At 41.0% G+C, this 17,672-nt stretch overlaps 2 protein-coding genes across 2 annotated transcripts in view; one reads left to right on the top strand and one right to left on the bottom strand.

Annotated features, from left to right (window-relative positions):
* ush2a (Usher syndrome 2A (autosomal recessive, mild)) overlaps nucleotides 1-1,249 on the top strand; it is a 193,260-nt gene extending 192,011 nt beyond the window's left edge. Inside the window, exon 94 of the mRNA XM_061041049.1 lies at nucleotides 380-1,249. Within this exon, the coding sequence (XP_060897032.1) occupies nucleotides 380-469 (90 nt within the window). The 3' untranslated portion in view covers nucleotides 470-1,249. The remainder of the gene's footprint in view (nucleotides 1-379) is intronic.
* A 1,927-nt stretch (nucleotides 1,250-3,176) lies between these two features.
* Nucleotides 3,177-17,184, bottom strand: kctd3 (potassium channel tetramerization domain containing 3). Its single transcript, XM_061041050.1, has 19 exons — nucleotides 16,763-17,184; nucleotides 16,311-16,364; nucleotides 14,974-15,019; nucleotides 14,521-14,594; nucleotides 14,364-14,422; nucleotides 13,682-13,762; nucleotides 13,363-13,506; nucleotides 12,670-12,760; nucleotides 12,132-12,322; nucleotides 11,704-11,819; nucleotides 11,378-11,465; nucleotides 11,169-11,285; nucleotides 10,892-11,062; nucleotides 10,574-10,729; nucleotides 9,914-10,010; nucleotides 7,876-8,069; nucleotides 7,657-7,795; nucleotides 7,264-7,386; nucleotides 3,177-6,862 (listed from the first exon to the last, which is right to left on the bottom strand). The coding sequence occupies exons 1-19, from the start codon at nucleotides 16,831-16,833 to the stop codon at nucleotides 6,298-6,300; spliced, it is 2,577 nt and encodes an 858-aa protein (XP_060897033.1). The 5' UTR covers nucleotides 16,834-17,184; the 3' UTR covers nucleotides 3,177-6,297.
* Nucleotides 17,185-17,672: the final 488 nt, after the last annotated feature.

The raw sequence follows: 17,672 nt of genomic DNA on the forward strand, positions 1-17,672 counted from the left end.
ATCTTAAAAAAAAAAAACAAGTTGTAAATATTGGTTATTGGTCTAATTACATGGTTATTGGTCTAATTACATGGTTATTGGTCTAGCCTCCTGAGTATTCTGAAAAGTCAGAGCTTTGTCCACTTTACAAAATGTCTATTTTCAGTTCAGTTCCTCCTCTTATACCTACAGTATATATATGTCTCTCTAAGGCCTGAGCATTCATTGTTCACACTGACATAATTATCCACCACTGTTCGCTTTAGCAAAAGACTATTCAAGGATCAAAGATCTGATGTCACCATCACTAATGGTTCTCTGTCTCTGAGTTTACAGTGATGTCATCAAACTGTTGCAGGAGTTTTAAATGTGTAATTGAGTTCTGTGTGTTTTCTTTTAGTACGTGGAAGAAGATGAGTTTGTGGACGCCATCAAAGCCTTCAGTTCTGGGAAAAAGGAACACACCATGTTCACAGACACACACCTCTAAGACAACGTAGACGTGGGGGGTAAGAGGTGTGTCATGTTTTATGATAGAAATAGAAAGTTTAAAAGAAACACAGACTTTAAACATAAAAATAAATAGGGGTGATGGTTTAGTTCAGTTTGTTGAGTATGCAACCATATACAGAGGCTTAAGTCTTTGTCACACTGGTTGCAGGATCTACTCCTGGTCCTGATCCCTCACTCTCTCTCTCTCTCTCTCTCTCTCTCTCTCTCTCTCTCCCCTCTCTCTCTCTGTTCCTCTGTGAATGTCCTATCAAATAAAAGCAACATTTATGTTCAAGGATCTAAAGTCTTAACTTAAGTTGAGGCAGTGTTACAAACTGTATAAATACAGTTCTGTTATGGAAACAATGAGCAGTCAGTCTTCAGTATCATACATACTGAACCCTGCTCAGACGAAGAACCAGAACAGTCTGTGTGTGTTTTGATTAAACGTCTCTGCTTGCCAATTATTGACAGTTTAGTTTCAAAGATCAGCTTAAGCTCTGTACCTCGGTACATACAGTAAACCTACACTAGTTACATACACATTATCAGCAGCAATAATATTGTAGGTCTGATAACAGTCATGGCCTTGTTAGTATTTTTGTGACAAAAATGCCAATTGTGTTTTTTATACAGAGTGTTATGTGGCTGGAATTCACAGATGTGCCGTCTTATTGTTTTAGTTTTAGGATTTAACTTGAAAGCCCAATGTGATTAATTTTTTGTACAATATTTGTTCCTGACATACAGTTGACTGTAAGTATTAATTCAAGCTTTGTTCCTGGTAGTTAGGCTGAATGTCTGCATTTCAATTTATAGAAAAAAAGAAAAGTGGAATCCAGACTCAGTGTTGTTTGAGTGTTGCTCAATTTTCACTGTATCAAGAACATTATATTCTAATGTTAGAACAACATTTCTGCAATGTCCTCCATAAAACAAATGAGACACAGATCTTAGTTTCAGAAGCTAAACATGGTAGAATCAGTGTTAATCAGATAGAGATGAATCTGAAGTTGAATTTCTGTGTAATGTTGATGGTTTCTCGTGTTCAGAATTGATTCTTGTTATTTTGTTTGACATTATTTTTTTACACATTCAGTATTATTTATGGCTGTTGTATAGATGTTGAATTTAAAGGTGTTTTTATTATTTTCTGTGTGGTGATAAACTGGGCCAATGGTCAAGACAATGCTCCTATCTCCTTGTGTTTTTCTCCACTTGAACATGTGAACATTAAGAACCCGTGTAAACAGTTTACACGGGTTCTTAATAAAAAAAAATTATTGACTGCAGATATTATAATCCATTTGCTTTTAGTTATTAAGTTATCTAAATATCCCTCCTCATACTTCTATCTCATATCCATGCACTTCATCTCTGACAGTTGACCCTGAAGTGTTTTGACTGGGATGATTGGAGAACTTTTATGCAAACTCAAACTACGTTACAGTGAGTAGTTGAAAATATTTTGCTTCTTCAGAGAAGTCAGTATTAAAATGTAGTGATCAAAAGACGACAAACATCCCATGTTCAAGCCATCAACTTTGTCATGTGTTGCATTGAGAGAGGACCAAACTCCACACGATATATTAGTTCTTTCATCAAGTGAGTACCATTTGGATTACATATTCACTTGACTTGAAGAAACACGCTACAGAAAGCTTAATAGTTTGCACTAACAGTTAAATGATTATCGTGCTATGTGGGTGCAGAAATGAGGAACACACTCCTCGGATATTTACCACTACAGACACATTTTGTTATATAAAGAAGCGATTGAACTGGTACCTTGTTATAACACAGTGATAATAAATGGTTGAACACGACTATGATACATTAGAACTGCTCTGTTTGAATTGGCTCCTCACAGAGACTCAGACTGCTCATGGGGATCTAGCTGAAGTTGAAACGTGATTTTAGGAAGACTCATCTGCTGAGTTAGTAAAACCCAGACGTGTTGTCAGCTGCGCAGTCACAAACACAGAGGGACGCTATCTCCATCAAAACTATGCGGTAATTTAGTTTTTGCTCCTGCGTCCCTTTAGGGAACATCACGCCAAGTTTGAAATTAACAAACTGGCAGTAACAAGCGTGCCCTCGCTCAAGGACAGCAGCCTGACAAGGACACTTCTAAAACATTCACAGCCACATTCACAGCTATTGTCAGCTACGCAGGGAGGGAGAGGCTGTGAAAAGAAAGCTTGTGGAGTGATTGTAAGGGACAGTATGGCCGTGAGCTACACACACACACACACACACACACACAGGGTTTTATTAAACTCATAAATCATGATGACGACAGACGGCGTCTCAGAGAGGAGACTGTCTGAACGGGAAGGTTAGTGAAATGGAAGGGTTTGGGACACACACACACACACACACACACACACACACCTCGGACGCCCAAAACAACTAAACGTGTGCACTCTGGCAGCTTATTCTCACAAATCATAGGCTAACAAGTCCGCAGTGAGAGGCAGCATGTGTTTCAGCCTGCTGGCCTCTTGTACTGAGCCTAGTTTGAAAAGGTAAAAAAAAATCAAACTCCCTTTTTTCTATAAATGCATCCTCTCATAGACACTCATGAGGGACAAATAATTCACACCATGATTTCAGCTACTCTTCATCAGTTGAACTGACTTGAAAACTGGACTGGAGTTAGTTTAGAGTTTTTACATTAAAAAGAAAAACGTTGTAAAAACGGATAAACGACAACACATTTATTTCACAATGGTCAATGCAACTCTTCAGAGAGTTCTTGTCAGCTGCTTAGAGCTTTCAGTGAACACAGTTTTAATGTAAACAACATTGAGACTCAAAGTTAAATGTCAAAACTATTTGATCGATATTATAGGCATTTGTAAATAATATTACAGCATAAAGCAGCTCACATACATGATGTAAGACACTGAAGTACGGGGCTGGTGAAACAAACAGATCGTATTTGTTTCAGCTCACTAACATGTGGCTGTAATATATTGTAAACATAGCCAGAGAGAAAGTGAGGGACGACAGATAAGGACAGTTAAAACAGTTATGTGCAGAATATACTTCAAACTTCATATTTTTTTTATATAAAATAAACACTAGCAAGTTGCTTTCATATTAGTCTGAATAGTGCAAGTGCAAATGCTGTTAGGTCCAATAGCATGTAAATGTAACAATATATGATTATCAACAATATGTAATGGATAACAGTGTAAGATTCAACATCAGCACACACATCAATGCATCCTCATTAGGACTTTGTTTTGATTATGTATGTTTACGTTACACACAGGTAATATGTGGGACTAAAGGTAAATCTTTGTACAGGCAAGCAGAGACCACGTGATCAGTTCGTCTTGTAACGCTGAATTAAAAAGCATGTAGTCAAAATAGATAATAAAATAAAGGTTATACAGCTGCCTGATTTGGCAAATCATTTTTTTTTTTACGTCACCTTTTTTTTCAGGGTTCTCCAAAGTGATATTATAAAGTACCGTAGATACAGAGCTGGTGTGGCTTCTTTCACTGTTCCCTGACAAACAGCTTGCACAGATCTCACAGAGGGATGAACCAGTAAAGCAGCTGTTACCTCATCAAGCTTTCTGTCATCTTACTTTCAGCTCTCTTTATAACTTCATCATGACAAAGGTGTGTTGTTTTCCTTTCCCTACCTAACATACTTTCACATTTACCCCTGTAGACTCGAACGTTACATAGCATGTTTAAGATCCTCCAGGTTTGGGATTGAAGTTTGGATGATTCACTTTAAACCTGGGTCAATATCATTTACATTTATTTAAAACAGAGGGTAATTATTTTATATGCAAGTCATTTCAATAAAAGCAACCACTGGTAGAATTAAATTTGGCCTGGTGTCAGTCCATCATGAGACAATTATATGAGGAGTCAGAGCAGACAGGTCCATAATGTGGCTCCACAATGTTCCAGCCTTCACACGCCTTTGGTCAGAATCACACAGGCTGATAACGGTCACACAAGTTAAATAAGGCACTGCAACAGTCATCCAAAACTAAAACAAGACACATTTAAATATTTTTCAGAGTAAAGTGATGTAGTGTAGGTCCTTGTAAACTGTAAAAAAAATAAATTGCACTGTAAATAATAAGCTATGTCACCTTGCAGAGGCACCACCGCTGATTTGAATAAATGATTTCTCTCCACTCTATCTCTACTTAAAATCTTACTCCACCTACCTAGCTCAAACTGTAGGCTCCAGGTTCACTTCCATAGAATATGTTTAATGATATTGCCTCGTACTTCTGCACTGGACTGGACATTTTTCATGGCAGACATTTGCCAAAAGAAAGGTTAAAGTGACATTCATTACATAACTGTGATCTAATAAGGTGAGCTAGTTTAAAGTGTTTTTATCGTTGAAAACTGCTGACTAATGTACCTCGTTCTGATATTTGAATGACCTGTATCATAGCTGAAAACATTTGTCACACCTGAGCTTTTCCTGTGATGATGAGGCGTAATGTCTACTATGGAGGGGGTCAAAGTTTTCAGGTCGTTTGCCTTTGTTAAAAGAAGATTTGACTTCTCGCAGGTAATAATGCAGATGACCAGATACTATTCAGAACAGACATCAACATTTGCTGTTCCTGATGCTTCCATGTCGGAACTTGTTAGTTTTGGTGTTTTGTGTCTTAATCTTTGTTGTAACCAAGATGTCACTATCCTGTCAAGCAGCCACATTCACTGCACACTGGAAGAGGAATCTGACCTGGTGTCAGTGCTTTAGCTTTTACCATTGTGTCTCTGGCTGCAGCATTTAGATTCAAGTAGCTGCCAAAGTCTGGGTTTGAAACATGTTTACGGTCAGTTAAAGCAGAAATTTGACACACAGTGTCAGACACTCACATGATCAAGACGTTTGTCATTTAAAGGGGCCTGAACCTTTTGGAAAATCCTAAAGGAAATTAAACTGTTAGTAAATATTTAAACCATTGAAAAGATCTGCTGGTTTCAGCATCTTAAATGAGAAGATTAGCTGCTTTCTAAAATTGTAATTGTTGTATAAAGAATATTTTAGTGATGTTTGTTTCAGTCCAGCCATGAAATGAATGTAAGTCAAATGAAATGTTATTCATGTGCAGTTTTTGATTTCATTTCATTTGAAATGAGTTGTGTATGAATCTCTACCAGAGTTAAGGTCCAAACAAACACGTTCATGTGTAGGCTGGACTGTGTTCATTCATTTTTGTTTCCAATAACTGTTGATCAGATATAAACAACCTTAAAACAGGGAGAGAAATCGACTTCAGCAGTTCTACTGGACTAACTGAGAAAAGAGGCTGCAGATTCTAAATGTGCTGCCTTCAGACATCAGCCATCTGTGAAGACTTCAAACCAACTCCAAAAGCAAACTCACAAAGTTGGATCTCCAGTTGTAACCAGCAGATTTGTGTGTGTCAGAACATGAAATCTTTTAAATGATCAAAAACAAAATGCACTCCTCTCCCGGCTGAGATGGCATGCTGTTAGCTCATGCTGCACGACAGAATTTAAAGTCAAAAGTAAGACGCCATGCTAAAGTTCCACTGACTTTTCAGTGTTCGAAGCAAACTGAGTAATAATGACCTGACCTCAGATACAACTCATCAGTGTGGCGTCCATAAGAGGAAGGTCCATTCTCCAGTTACATCATGACCCATTAAAAAAACCTTCAACAGAGTGGATGGAAAGTCCTGTAGTTGATGCCATATTCCTCCTCCGCTGTGATTACCAGATCTCAGTTTCAACATGCCCCTACAGAACACCTCCTACAAGATAAAATTTGAGTATAAAGAGGTTAGGGGTGGCCACAGTGCGCCGTCACAAACAGCTGTCCTGATTGGAAAGCTCAGGGGCCAGCTTCTTATGTCGAGGTGAGGTGGAGGAGGAAAGTTTGGTTGGGGAAGGGGAGGCATTTGATGATGAGTCGCTGCCTCCTCCATCAGATCCAGAGGGGAGGGAGGAGAGGTGGGGCACTGGGGGAGCCCTCTTCCTACCAAGAAAGCCTCCTTCTAGTACTCCTCTCTTCCTCACACCGCCCTCTGCCTTTACACCCTCTCCACCTGATCCTGAACCATCTCCCTCCTCTGGCTGAGGGAGTACCTTTCGCCTAACGTCACCTCCAGGAATTGGGCTGTCAGGTGGTTGCCGTGGAGATTCTTGAGCACCTTCTGCTTTCAACCCGCAAACACCAGCAGTCATCAAACCTGCAATGGATGTATGAGAGCTGGAGCTAGCTGTTCGACAGGCCCAGAGTTCCATAGCTGACGCTCTCCTCTCGCTGTCCTCAGACCCAAAGTCACAGAGCGAGCGCCGGGTGTCGGGGGGCTGGCTGGGGCCCTGGGAGTCCAGGATGCCTCGACTCAGGCTGAAGTTTTGGAAGTCTCTATGAAAAGAAGGAATGTCAAAGCAAATTCAGATTCAGGCATAAATACTCTCCGGGGGACTGCAGTTTAAAATCAGGTACTAGTGGAGCGATGCAAAACTTCACTGGCTTTTCTTTGGCTGAATTATTTGATTAAACACAATATTTAAGTAAACAGGAATCATGGACAATTGTAAATGTAATCTGGCTCTTTTGGATGAGGTGCAATATGGTTATCTTCAAGTCCTCCAATTCATAATATAAATGTTATCCTCATGGTATCTAGTCAATGCTCTTAGCTTTGCTTTAATTAGTTCTGAATCTAGTCAGTAGTTTTCAAGAACGAAAATCGGGGGGAAAAAATCGATAGGGCTTAATAGCCATAGAGGTCACTGAGGATTTTTGAATTTAGTTGAACAGACCGGTAGCTGTGGAAGGACTCAGTTCTCCGTGCGCGGGCCAGCAGGGGGCTCTCTCTGTAGGGTCTCACTGCTCCATAAGTAGCCTGACTCTCAGGGATTGGCTCCTGGGCCTGTAGCTGCAGACTGCAAACAATGAAAGAGAGAGACGGGGATGAAACAGCTTCATGGCTGGGGAAATAAATCTTTGCACAATTATGATCACATGTTTGACAACCATAGAACAAATTAACACAATGAGTGCCTTATTTCATGTGTACATGCAAAGATGATTCAGTACTGGCTGAAAGTTCGGAAGGTGAAGTGTTGAGGTCATGGTAGATTACTACCTCATTATGTTGTCTATTCCTACTACGTAGTTATATGTCTTTGTCATTGTAAGTGTTTCATTCTCACCTTGAGCAGGACTCCCGGAGGCGTGTGTGGTGCAGGACAGAGGGGGCGGGGCTTATATTTGGTGTAGCACAGCGAGAGGTGCTCAGGTCACATTGGTCCAACAGCTGCAGCAGCTCTTCTTCTGTTGGCCCGCCTGCATCTATAAACACAAGAGCAGCTTCAGAACACATGTATACACTTCTATCACTCTCTCTCCTCCTTCTGTCTCTCTTTCCTCACCCTCTCTCTTCCTCTCCTCTCCTTTGTTGGCCGTGTCCATCGCCGTTGTCAGGTCCCACATTTGGATGCTTCCGTTGCCGTGACCGGTGAAAAGATAGCGTCGAGGACGGGATCCCATCCGGCTGGAGCCCTCACACTCTCGCACCATGAAGCAAGATATGGTGGTGCAATCTACAGACTGCACCTCACAGATCCTGACAAACACACACACGTCAACATAGAGCCTTCAAATACAAACAAATTCAAGCTCCATACATACAGTGGGTACGGAAAGTATTCAGACCCCTTTACATTTTTAACTCTTTGTTTCATTTCAGCCATTTGTTAAAATCAAAAAAGTTCATTTTATTTCTCATTAATGTACACTCAGCACCCCATCTTGACAGAAAAAAAACAGAAATGTAGAAATTTTTGCAAATTTATTAAAAAATAAAAACTGAAATATCACATGGTCATAAGTATTCAGACCCTTTGCTGTGACACTCATATTTAACTCACATGCTGTCCATTTCTTCTGATCCTCCTTGAGATGGTTCTGCTCCTTCATTGGAGTCCAGCTGTGTTTAATTAAACTGATTGGACTTGATTAGGAAAGGCACACACCTGTCTATATAAGACCTTACAGCTCACAGTGCATGTCAGAGCAAATGAGAATCATGAGGTTGAAGGAACTGCCCAAGGAGCGCAGAGACAGAATTGTGGCAAGGCACAGATCTGGCCAAGGTTACAAAAGAATTTCTGCAGCACTCAAGGTTCCTAAGAGCACGGTGGCCTCCATAATCCTTAAATGGAAGAAGTTTGGGATGACCAGAACTCTTCCTAGACCTGGCCGTCCAGCCAAACTGAGCAATCGTGGGAGAAGAGCCTTGGTGAGAGAGGTAAAGAAGAACCCAAAGATCACTGTGGCTGAGCTCCAGAGATGCAGTAGGGAGATGGGAGAAAGTTCCACAAAGTCAACTATCACTGCAGCCCTCCACCAGTCGGGGCTTTATGGCAGAGTGGCCCGACGGAAGCCTCTCCTCAGTGCAAGACATATGAAAGCCCGCATAGAGTTTGCCAAAAAACACATGAAGGACTCCCAGACTATGAGAAAGAAGATTCTCTGGTCTGATGAGACCAAGATTGAACTTTTTGGCTTTAATTCTAAGCGGTATGTGTGGAGAAAACCAGGCACTGCTCATCACCTGCCCAATACAATCCCAACAGTGAAACATGGTGGTGGCAGCATCATGCTATGGGGGTGTTTTTCAGCTGCAGGGACAGGACGACTGGTTGCAATTGAAGGAAAGATGAATGTGGCCAAGTACAGAGATATCCTGGAAGAAAACCTCTTCCAGAGTGCTCAGGACCTCAGACTGGGCCGAAGGTTCACCTTCCAACAAGACAATGACCCTAAGCACACAGCTAAAATAACAAAGGAGTGGCTTCGGAACAACTCTGTGACCATTCTTGACTGGCCCAGCCAGAGCCCTGACCTAAACCCAATTGAGCATCTCTGGAGAGACCTGAAAATGGCTGTCCACCAACGTTCATCATCCAACCTGACAGAACTGGAGAGGATCTGCAAAGAAGAATGGCAGAGGATCCCCAAATCCAGGTGTGAAAAACTTGTTGCATCATTCCCAAGAAGACTCATGGCTGTACTAGCTCAAAAGGGTGCTTCTACTCAATACTGAGCAAAGGGTCTGAATACTTATGACCATGTGATATTTCAGTTTTTCTTTTTTAATAAATTTGCAAAAATTTCTACATTTCTGTTTTTTTTCTGTCAAGATGGGGTGCTGAGTGTACATTCATGAGAAATAAAATGAACTTTTTTGATTTTAGCAAATGGCTGCAATGAAACAAAGAGTGAAAACTGTAAAGGGGTCTGAATACTTTCCGTACCCACTGTAGGTCGAATAGAAGTACACATAAGTTAACTGACATTTAGAAATAGGCGTCAAGTGAGATTTCACCGTTCTCCAACCTCCCAGATTATAAAACTAAGAAAAGAATAAGGCACATTTTTGAGAGATAAAGAGTTAAAATATTTTACCTCTTTCCAGTAGATGACAGCCTCACAAACAGTTTGTTTGTGATGGGTATGACCTTCTGTATGAAAACCTGCTGATCGTCTCTCTCTCCAAACGGACCTGAGAGAAGAAGAAAAGTCGTACCCTATTCAAATTCAAAACTTTTAATAGTCACACACAAGATTTAACACGGTACAATGTGCAGTGAAAAGCTGCATGTATCTGTCAAGCCAAGGAAATAAACACATTTATGTAGACAGAATACATTCTAAGTACAGAAAAACCCTCTGAGTACAATAAAAACTACTAATTTACAAAATAGAAAATATAGAATAGAATCATTTTTTACAGAATACAGTCCAAGGAAGCTTGTAAATAAATGATTCATTCATTATCAGTCTTATTAGCAGCTACTGGACCAAGTTACATTTAAACTGGATCCTGTTTCCTTTGGTGGCCAGTATTAAGTGTAAAGCTTGTAGAACAAATCTTCATATTTAAGTGTACCAGATATCTACTCAATCGTAATGTAAAAATAAAGATCCAAGCATCATTAGTCATGTCACCTCAACATCTGTGTCTCTCATCCAAGCACCACAGCATCAGATAATCCTTCTTGTCCTCGTCATAAATGAAACCACCCTTACCCTCTTCTTCTATTTTACATGATCCTTCTTTCTTACCGATATCGTTCCCAGAGCAGTAGCTCCCGTGGCTCTCCGTCTCTTCCAGGGATAGTATTTTGAAGGAAGCCAGAGGGGTGGAGCCAGGTTGGGTCGAGATCATCCCTCTGAAGCGGGTCACAGTCCACGTCCTAACATGGTTGTTGTCTGCACACACTGACATGCACAGACAAACAACCATCACACACCATTTTAATCACAAGTACACACAAAGGTGCAAAAAAAAAAAGAGAACAAAAGAACAATAAGTCCACAGTCGGCTTATCCTTTTTTTTCTGGACCAGCTCTGGTGTCTGAAATACGTTACTCCCTCCTCACCTGATACCAGATGTTTCTCAGACAGCATGATCTTGGTCACGGGGCTCCTGTGCACAGTGAATGTCTGAAAGAGCTGAGGCCCTGATCCTACTGTCTCTGGGTGCTGAACGATGACTCTCACTGCACCGCTGCTCGTCCCATAGGCTATCTCTATCCAGTTCCCACTCACACCTGAGAGCAGAGAGAAGACAAAAAGACAGGTATAAATGCCAGAATACAATTTTTAAATTAGATTTTTTTTTCAATAGGAGAAAGACAATACTGTTGGATAACTGACTGGTTTTAGGTGTGAGGTAGACAGACAGGGCGGTGATGGCATCGTTTGAAGGGTCATGATAAAGCTCTGTCACTAATAGATCGTTATCCTTCATCCTTAGAGGAAACTTTTGCATGTCTGAAGAGCAAAAGAAAAAAATGTTACTGCATCAGAATGAAATCCCTTTAATTACTGTGTGTCTGTGTGTGTGTGTGTGTGTGTGTGTGTACCTATGTAGTAGATAGAGCCATTGTTACAGCCCAGAAGAAGGAAAGATCCTGCTGTGTCACAACTGGTGATAGGAACCACGTCTTGAACCTGACAGATACACACAAAATACAACCAACAATGAGTCAAACAGAAAATCTTTGTAGATACTTTGTTTAAACGTGCAAATGGTGGTGGAGAAATACTGTAAACTTTGCCTAAACACTCATTGAGACCCCAAACCCTTTCTGAAAATTCACCGTTTTAGTAGAACATTTCAACACAAACATGTTTAACCAGTCCTCGACTATATATCCACACACACACACACACACACACACACACCTACCTGCCAGTGCTGTGTGACAGCATTCCACACCCCGACCTTCCCTGTGTGGCTCGTAGCCACCAGCTGGTTCCCGATGAAGAAGAGATCATCCACAGGTACGCCCAGACTGAACACACCTGGGGTGACAGGGAGACAGAGGAGGTAGTGTGAGGGGAGTGAAGGCTAAAGTCACAGAGTGCAGGAGGTCAGAGGGATCACAAATACACACTAAAGAAAATATCAAATTGTGTCCCACTGTCTTGGTGTTTGTGCACAAGAGTGCACGCACGAGCTAATTTGAAGTGGTGCAATTATGTACAATTAAACAATAGTTTGCACCATCCCAACAGAATATCAAGGTGTTTCCCTGTCTGTACAGCACTTCTTAGAGTCCAGTAGCATCGGGAGGAACAGTAATAAAACAGACACGTATGTATCTCTCTGTTTACCTATCTCATTGCCGCTGCCTCCGTCTTGGATGCTCCAGAGGATGATGCTGCTTTCAGACGCAGCCGCTACCATCTTGTCCTTGTCTCCGTGTGGGCCGCCCACCACCTTGGCATTAAGTGCAATGCGTTCAATGGTCCGGTCAAGGTAAGGGGAGGAAAACACCTGCTGCCATCCAGAAGATTCCTTTATCCTGTAGTGTCAGACGCACACACCAACAAACTATTGACCCTGCTTTTTCTCTCACTCTCCTTTGTGGAGAGTGTTGTGAGTGTTTCAGCTTTCTTTGCCTCAGCCTTATACATCAGCTTTATCTCACATTCGAATGTTAACAATGCATAACCCAGTTGTAGCTAATTTGCACTAAACAAGCGAAGAGCCAAAGTAACAGCTCGTGTGCTGCTACAAAAAGAGGAGCCTTAAGTGAGAAATGTGAAACCTCACAGATAATAACCCTCCCATTGTGAATAATTTAAAGTCCCCCCCCCCTTATGAACCAAAGAGTGGATGAGATATATTTTAACCAGCCAGGTTTATTACCTGTAGCAGATGACAAAGTGAGCATAAGCTGCTACAATCCAGTTGTGGTGTCCCGCTACGATCAGCACTTTCCTGGGGTCGACAACTGGACCTACACACACACAGACAGAACACGGACAAACACACTGCTTTCAATGCCTGACAGTCACACTGAGTGCAATGAAACGAAAAGGTCTAGAAGCAAGAAGAGATCGGCTCTCAAGTTCCTCTACATCAGTCCAGAGCACACTCTCTCTTTGTTTATTGCAGCTCACTACACTCTGTGATGTCATCCTCAACAAAGAGCGGGCTGATGTGAAACTAGGCTACCTCAGTCAGGGCTGTTAGCTAAAAGGATGTGTCAGGTCACATTAGCTGCAGCATTAAAGCACACACACACACACACACACACACTCCCATTTAGAGTGTGTATCACACACATACAGATGTGAAACATACAAACATACAGAAATCCAGACCTACACAGCATGCTCATACAACAGACAGTGACACATAATCCAACTGACAGCTCGTCATCAACACAACAGTCCTTTTTACATTTGCTGCTTGCTTTATTATGTTAAGATACACTTTTAACAGAGATGGGTTTCTGCCACACAACAGTTGCATCTATGGTTAAAATTTACGGCTTTAACTTTGTTTTTTTCTTTTACATTTGGACACAGCTGCATAAAGCTGCCCCAGGCTACTCACCCAGTTTGTGGTTGCCATCTGTTCCAGGTGAGAGGGAAGGGTGGGGAGGAGGACCAACACGGGTGAAGCCCTCAGCTCCACTCGGACCCGGATGCTCATCAGACGAGGCCGCTGGAGCAGGGCTCGGCTTACGCGCGGGGATCACTGTGAAAGGAAACATGCACGGAGAGTATGATACAGACGCTTCTGCAGACTATGTTTTTTTCTCTCATTGCTTTCATGAGTTTGTTTTTGAAACACCCGTTTGTTATTCAGTTCACGATAAGAGGTTTTCATCGTTTTAGTTTGATATCTGTACCGCACAGTTTTATGTCCTTACCTGGAGGCGGCAGGTAACCATGGAAGAGAACGCTGCCACATGATGAGCGGTCCAGCTCCTCACACAGCAGCAGACGCCGCACTGCACACAAACACATAAACATTACTATAGAACATTTGAGTAGTTGATGTAATGATAAATCACTTTGTTCAGTGTATTTTAAACCTTATATTCTATTTCTTTATTTTTCTATTTTCTTAAATCACACCTATTTAAATCCTGCCTTTCTGCTGTAAATGAGATCGGGTATAACTCACTTCTATTGGATTAGATGAATGCTTTGCACATTATGACTCTAAACAAGTGATCGGTTTTCACAAAGGTAACTTTCCCATTCAAGTACAGACAATGCCGGGAAGTTACAAACATTGAAACAGGAAGTTAAACAACCTCAGAGTTCATAGGACTAACAGTAATTACTTTCAGAGCGTAGCCAAGCAGCACAAACAACACTTGACATTACAGGACATTATTTCCCGTTAATCAAAGTAGTGAGAGCTCTTTTAGCTGCATCTATAACACCTGCACACTCAGCTGATATACTTTGAGTTGTTAACACACAGTGAGCGTTGATCCGCTCCTTGTAATGAGATATGAGACTTTCCAGAAAATATCGAAAAGGGATCCATATTAGTGCTTAGAATAATGCTAAAACCATTTCTATCTATGTACTGCAACTCACCTAAAGGTGTTATTCCGTAAAACTCTGCTTCATGTCGCAGGACACTGATGTTGACACCTCTACAGAGAAAAAAACACAGAAAAAAACAAGTTTAAACACCTCATTGTCCTAGGATCCACATTCTGGGATTTATTTGAATGGTGTCTTGACTTCTTACCGTAGGTCTAATTCTTTGGTTCTTAGAAAATTCAAAATTGGTGCAAAAGCTGTAGGGTCCCTGTCAATAAATATCTGCAAAAGAAGGAACATGTGAGTTGATGAAAATTCAGGACTAAATCACCCATTTGAATAAAAGTCTCTTAAAATGAAAAGTCATGCACTTCGCTTTTTTAGACCTATACTGAGGAGGTCATGATGTAGTGCTGAGATGATTCATTATTGAAACTGGCTATGCGATGTGTGCCACAGAATGTGATCTATGGTATCATTATATGGTTTCAAATAGTTTAATGTTTGTAAGCATACACATAATTATATATTCATTTGTAACAGAACAGAATAGATGTCGAGTCACAGCAGAGAGAAGCTTCAAGACAGTTTTCACATGTTGCATGATGCCTGCAGATAGTGTGCTGGTTTGTCTATAAGAAACAACAAAGGCCATACTCACAGCTCCAGTTTCATCCCGAAGAGTTGATATCCTTCCACTCAGCAAACTGGATCCCATACATATACATGTACACATGTACACACACACACACACACCACACACACAAACACACACACACACACACACAAACAGAGAGCTCCAGTTAACCCAAACACTTCTCAATTTCCACTTAGCAGCAATGTTACCACAACCTGAAGTAAACACACAAGTTATTTGCTAAGTAAACAATCCTTAAGTTGTTTTCTCTTGGCTACAGTTTAATGTTGCACATTTGTAAGAAGAATGTTTCTACATTGACTGCTGTGCACACTTCAGACAGCTGGAGGCAGACAGGCTGACAGACAGACAGACAGACAGACAGACAGACAGACAGACAGACAGGTGTGCTGGCAGACACCCTGATAGCATTTGGCATTACTCAGTCAGCTGTTGTCAAAGTTTGAACTCAGTTCAGTGTTTGAGTTTTTTTATGAATGTGGTATTTTCTCAGCACCAATTATCCATTTCTCCTTAACTTCCTCTCATAGGCTGTATAAAATAGGCTCCCCATGGGGCAGGAGTATCACCGAAATAACTAACAGAAAATGTGTGAAACACCTCTATATGCTGAACAAACAGAATTTATTTATCCATATCTTAAATATATTTAAAAAATGGTTCAAACAAGGGATGACTGTAACAGTGCTCACGCTGAATACTGGATGATACAAGACAAGACTTTTCCTCTCTTAAATAACAAACAACATATTTAACAACAACAAAAAAAGTCAAAATAATGCACATAACTTATTCTTTCACATTATTACAGTTGTACGTTACTGTAACTGCAATCGCCTGATGTTTTAAATCACCAAACCAGCAGACATGAAGCAAGACAGACAGGAGAACTGAACATGCCTACTTTACATTAATTATGTAATAAGATTTTTGTTTTACAGGGTTGCAAATGCACTATATCATGCTCTTCTTTTCTTGACCTGTTTCTGGTGCGACTCATCCGTGCTGAAGATACAGTTCAACAGAGGGAGTCTGGAGAAGTTTAATCTACTCCATGCTAGTTGGTTAAAGCGTCCACACTTTGCAAGATGCACATTTGGTCATGTAGGGACATTATGTTCCCTTTTTTGCCATCGTGTTTATACTAAATATTGACAGTATAAGACCCAATCCTATGTAATATTTAGATAGTTGAAATACATACATTCCACAATGCAACACTGACAGCATTTTAGTGACTTCTCATTTCTTTAGTTGACCAGAGATGAAGTGAGAGTAACACTTGCCCTGACAGTTCAGACTCTTCATATGCTTTCACATCCAGACAACATTTGACAAACCTTGAGAAGAAAGAGTCTGGGATCCACATCAGAGTCTGTCTGGAGGTGCAGAACCTTCAGTAAAAAGACACAATAGAAAATGTATTATCTGTGCCAGAATATGTAGAGTCAGTGAGTGTACTTCTGAGAATGAAAATTGTGGCTGTATTACAAGTTGAACAATTGTTGAGCATGCCAATCAAGGAACTACTTTACTGGTGAATTTAGTACCACCAATGACTTAATATATGAGTATATCGTTTAAGGTTAAAATGTTAAAGCTATCCCAGTATTGATATGTGTGTATGAGGGGGAGAGAGACATGCTGAGAAAGTACTTATTAAAGAGAGTTTAGTAACCTACACAAAATCTAGTAGTTTATTAACTCCAGGGCTGCTTGGACGTGCACTTATAATCAAACACGGATAAAACAAAGATCACATTTCCAAGACCATCATCATGATGAAGCTTACCTTGTACCACCGACGTTTAGCTGGATGATGTCTCCCATCCCAAGCGGCGGGTTGTTACCATTTGTAGCCATAATGATGAGCGAGCTGCTGTTAGAAGTCCCTGTTCTTTTTAGAGGATATACTACAGTCTCAAAGCTAGCCTGCTAACGCTCCTCTCTGCAGCCCAGCCGATGTCCCGACTCCCCAGTCTCACAACCTCTCCCTCGTCCCACCGTCCATAAAATATCCGCTATGCGCGACCTATGGGGACGTCGTCAGTGTGGTCAGGTCTCCGCATCGCATGCGAAGAGAGACAGGGGTCTATTTTATCCATAAGAAAGACACAAGAAGTCCATCATTTTCATGCGGGCTTGTTTGCATCACTGCGTTGAAGATAAGCAAATCGTGGATAACATCTTGCGCAGAAAACCAGCAACGAGAAACAGCTGTACAAACCGTGTACAAGCGAGGCGAGATGGTTCACCGCTAACAACTTCCGGTTTCGCCGACTTAACCATTTTGATTGAACTCTTAAGTCTTCGCTTTGTGGAAAAGAATTAGGTTTAACAAGTTTGGTTTCATGTTTTTTGTGTTTGGTTGTAAATGTATGTAGAACATTTTTAATCTACTTAGCTGTATTTCCTTATGCAATCCACTCACATCCACACTACCGTCATGGAGGGGAATTATCTTGGTTGTCATTTGAGCTGGTCACCGTCAGCAGTGCGCTTGATTTTAGGTGATGGACGGCAACATCTCTGGGACAAAAAGCCTCAGTGTCCCAGCGTTATGTGGACCCAACACACTAGATATAGACCTTTAGACAAATCATTTATTTGCGAATATAGGAATTACTTAGCCTTGCTATACATACATTTGTTTATTTGTTTTTAAATTTCATATCTGGCATTCAAGGTCCCGCTGTTTTGGA

The sequence above is a fragment of the Labrus mixtus genome, chromosome 1 (genome assembly GCF_963584025.1).
Source record: "Labrus mixtus chromosome 1, fLabMix1.1, whole genome shotgun sequence".
NCBI lineage: Eukaryota > Metazoa > Chordata > Actinopteri > Labriformes > Labridae > Labrus > Labrus mixtus.

What these genes read in the sequence shown, in the direction of transcription:
- kctd3 (XM_061041050.1), bottom strand. Translation starts at nt 16,833, where the DNA reads ATGGCTACAAATGGTAACAACCCGCCGCTTGGGATGGGAGACATCATC. An exon ending in TTACGGAATAACACCTTTAG is followed by an intron (nt 13,763 to 14,363) that starts GTGAGTTGCAGT and finishes GTTTGTGTGCAG; the next exon opens with TGCGGCGTCTGCTGCTGTGT. An exon ending in TGGCTCTATCTACTACATAG is followed by an intron (nt 11,286 to 11,377) that starts GTACACACACAC and finishes TTTGCTCTTCAG; the next exon opens with ACATGCAAAAGTTTCCTCTA.